Source organism: Anolis sagrei, chromosome 2 (genome assembly GCF_037176765.1).
Source record: "Anolis sagrei isolate rAnoSag1 chromosome 2, rAnoSag1.mat, whole genome shotgun sequence".
Classification (NCBI taxonomy): domain Eukaryota; kingdom Metazoa; phylum Chordata; class Lepidosauria; order Squamata; family Dactyloidae; genus Anolis; species Anolis sagrei.
Genome location: NC_090022.1, coordinates 202248014 through 202252616, shown reverse-complemented (window position 1 = coordinate 202252616; position 4603 = coordinate 202248014). Strand labels below are relative to the sequence as shown.

General features: G+C 36.5%; 1 protein-coding gene across 1 annotated transcript in view; it reads left to right on the top strand.

The window, feature by feature from the left end:
- LOC132766482 (beta-crystallin A4-like) overlaps window positions 1–2399 on the top strand; it is a 6577-nt gene extending 4178 nt beyond the window's left edge. Inside the window, exon 6 of the mRNA XM_060760841.2 lies at window positions 1882–2399. Coding sequence (XP_060616824.1) covers window positions 1882–2029 — 148 coding nt within the window. The 3' untranslated portion in view covers window positions 2030–2399. The remainder of the gene's footprint in view (window positions 1–1881) is intronic.
- The last annotated feature ends 2204 nt before the right edge of the window (window positions 2400–4603 follow it).

Here is a 4603-nt window from a genome sequence, read left to right as displayed (position 1 = left end):
GGATAATAATTATAATATATTATTATATGTTATATTGTTATATATTATAATTTTTGTATACACACACACATACACATACATATAATATTATAATTATTATCCAAACACATATTTTGGTACTCCAATGCAGTGGTTGATAATAATAATAATCCGGAAAAGAGTATAATAAAAATAATTATATATACTATAAAACATAAGAATATAATATGTAATTAATGTGTATAATGATGATGATGATGATGATGATGATGATGATAACAATAACAATAATAGTAATAATAGCTGTGCCAGGACTGCCCCTCCCTCCAGGCCCTAGAATGGAGGAGCTGCGCCATTGGCTTCTTGGTTTCCTAACCCAGAGCATGAGTCATGCCCCTCATTTGCATAACCACGCCCCTGGGATACCCCACATAAACCTCTGCATTGCTACTTTTATTATTATTGAGTCTTATTCTATCCCTGATTATTACCCACTATATCATCATCATCTTGTTATTATACTCTCCCATATAGTAATTATTAGTTATATTATTATTATTGAGTCTTATTCTTTCTCTGAGCATTATTCACCATATTATTATTATCATATACCCATATAATGCAATATATAATATAAAATACAAGTATTAAATATTATATAACTATGCTAAAGTGATAATAATATATGACAATTTAGTGTAATATGCTAATATTATTATACTCTCCAATATTATTAGTATTCGTATTTTGTTATATTATTACATCACATCATATTATACTATACTATAATATGTTACATTATTAATGAGTATAATTCTCTTCTTGATTATTATCCACCTTATTATTATTATTATTATTATTATTATTATTGAATATTATTCAATCCCTGGTTATTACCCACCATATTATTACTATTACTGTCTTCCATATATAATAATAATAATAATAATAATAATACAATAATGAAATATATTGTATTCTCCCATATATCATATTGTGTTAACATAATAATATTATAATAATATGTAGTACACGGCATAGTAGAATAATAATAGTAACAGAAGAGAATAATACAATAGTAATAGGATAGTGATATAATATATTTAAAATATTAAATAATAATATAATTATATAATATATATAATACAATATAATAGAGTGATATAATAGTAATATAATATAAAATAACAATAAATATATAACAATAATAGAAATAGAATTGGCCACAGACTTGAAGGCCCTGAACATTCATTGCATTGTGTGTCTGTGTATATCTATCTATGTATATAAACGGTTCTGGCCCAAGCTACCTATCCGAACGTATCTCTGCCTATGAACCCACCAGGACTCTAAGATCTTCTGGGGAGGCCCTGCTCTCGATCCCGCCTGCATCACAGGCACGGCTGGCGGGGACGAGGGACAGGGCCTTCTCTGTGGTGGCCCCTCAGCTGTGGAACGCCCTTCCCATGGACATTAGATCAGCCCCTTCGCTAATGGTGTTCTGAAGAAAACTAAAAACCTGGCTGTTTGAACAGTCGTTCGGATAAATAGTGCAATGAACACGATGAATATAGGAAACGGAATTATGGATGACGAATTGGATCATGATTTTAGTTACGAGACGTTAATGTGTTATTGAGATGTCATTAGTTTGTATTTTATACTGTTAATGGTTTTAATATTGTATGTTGTTGGACTGACTTTTGCTCTTGTTGTGAACCGCGTTGAGTCGCCTACGGGCTGAGAAACTGCGGTATACAAGCAAAGGAAATAAAATAAATAAATAAATAAATAAATATATTATCTATATAATGATATGTTACTATCATTATAAAAATATCTTTTCATATGTGAGTGTGTGTATGTATCATGTTTTAAATGCTTTTTCCCTCTCTTTCCCAGGTGGGTTTGCTCCCAGTTCCCTGGATACAAGGGATCCCAGTTTGTGCTGGAGAGCGACTGCCACAGAGGGGAATACAAGCACCTCAGGGAAGTGGGCGCGCATGCGCAGAGCTTCCAGGTCCAGTCTATCCGGAGGATACAGCACTGATGGGCGCGCCACAAAATATGCAAATGAGGGGGCGGGGTCCTCTACAATAAAATCTCGCCGTATCTTAGAAAATCTTTGCCAAAGTGCGGTGCATATAGAGGAGGGAGCAGACGGGACAAACACTGACCACGCCCCTCTACGAAAATGCATAAATCGAAACCATAAGGAGGCGTCAGAAACCAACACACTAACACTACACCCCCAAATATGCAAATGAAATATATGGAAATTAGGACGTTCTACAGTCATGCTCGCAGTAACATTTATGATGGTGATGATCCGTTACTTATGAAGGAAGGGCCTTGTGGGCACTACAGATCCTGGAATTCCATAGCATTGCCTTAATAAATATATTTATATGTCTCTCTTATTATTATTTGTTATTTCAATGGTAGTCGAAAGCTAAAGACTGGGAAACTATGATGCTCAGGGCTCCATAGCATTGACCCAAAGGCTAAGACCTTTCAAAACTACAACTCCCATGATATTATAGCATCTATGGCACTGAGGCCCTCTGGTGGCGCAGTGGGTTAAACCTCTGGAGCTGCTGAACATGCTGACCGAAAGGTTGGTGGTTTGAATCTGGGGAGCAGGGTGAGCTCCCACTGTTAGCCCCAGCTTCTGTCAATCTAGCAGTTCGAAAACATGCAAATGTGAGTAGATCCAGCAGGAAGGTAACGTCGCTTCATGCAGTCATGCCGGCCACGTGACCCTGGAAGTGTCTACGGACAACGCTGGCTCTTTGGGTTAGAAATGGAGACGAGCACCACCCCTAGAGTCGGACATGACTAGATTTAATGTCTGGGGAAACCTTTATCATTACCTTATGGCATTAAGAGGCTAAGAACCTTGGGAAACGACAACTCTCTGTGACTCCATAATAGCATTCAGACATAAAACTCTATAGCAACGAGTTTCAATAGGCCTTAGGAAACTACAACTCCCAGGACAATATAGCATCAATGTGTGGCATTAAAAGGCTATAGAGCCCTGGGAAAGCTACAACTCACAGGGTTTCATAGCATTGGCCTAAAGGCTAAGTCCTTTCAGAACTACAACTTCCAGGACATTATAGCATCTATGGCAGTGAAAGGCTAAGGGCCTTGGGAAACTAAAATTCCCATAATAATAACAATAATAATAATAATTTTTAAAATCCCCCAAAGAGACTCGGAGTGGCTTACAACCATGAAATAAAACATCATATAAACAAAATAACATATCCAATTAACATTATAGCATAAATAATAATATAATATACTGTAATATAATATATTAATACTAATACTAATAATATATTATAATAATATGCTTTATTACATGTAATATTACCAATAATATTATAATATAATGGTATAGTACAATATAGTAATATTTAATGATATTGTACTATGCTAATAACATAATATATTGTATGTGTGTGTGTGTATATATATATATGTGTGTGTGTGTGTATATATATATATATATATATATATATATATATATATATATATCTTGTAAGCCACTCTGAGTCCCCTTCAGGGGGAGAAGGGCAGCATATAAATGTTGTAAATAAATAAATAAATGGCATTAAAAGGCTATGCATCTTGAAAAACTGCAACTCCCAGGGTTCCCTAGCATCGGTTTATGGCATTCTAAGGCTGAATCCCTTGGAAAACTACAACTCCCAGGACTCTATAGTAGTAATCCATGGAACTCAATGGCGACTCTTAGAATATAGCATCAATCCATAGCATTGAGCCCCAATAGGCCTTGGGAAACTACAACTCCCAGGACGTTATAACATTAATTTATGGCATTAAAAAGCCTTGCCAAACTACAGCTCCCAGGACTCCATAGCATCGATGTATGGCATTAAAAGGCTATAGTCCTTGCAAACGACAGCACCCAAGATTCTATAGCATTGACCCAAAGGATAAGGGATTTCAAAACTACAGCTCCCAGGACACTATAGCTTTGACCTATGGCAGTTCTTGGAAAACTATGGCAGACCTTGGTGAACCTTGAGTCACAGGGTTCCAAGGTCTGTGGCCTTCACAGTTCAAAGACTTTAGAAATTACAGCTTTAGAATTCCATAGCTTTGGTCCAAAGGCAAAAGACCCTCAGAAACTGCAACTCCCAGGGCTCCATACCACAGTTCTATGGCACTAAAAGACTTTGGAAGACTACAACTCCCACGACTGCATTGATGATCAAAGCAGATAATCCACATTATTTAATTTGAATAGGATTACAAGAGGTCCCTTCCGTACAACTACATAAAATCGACATTGAACTGGATTATACTGCTGTCTGGACAGTTCAAAGCACATATTGTGGATTTTCTGCCTTGATATTTTGAGCTATATGGCTGTGTGGAAGGGTCCTCAGTTTACACTGCCATATAATCAAGTCAAAGCAGATAATTTGGATTTTATATGACAATGCAGAAGGGTCTTTAGAGAATGAAGAGAGATGAGGGAAGGAGGAGTCTTGCTCTCCATTCTTCCTAGCTCTAGCTTCCTGCTTTGAGGGAGCGTGCAGGGCGGGGGCACGTCCCGCGTTGCATGCTGGGAGGAAGAATCTGCTTT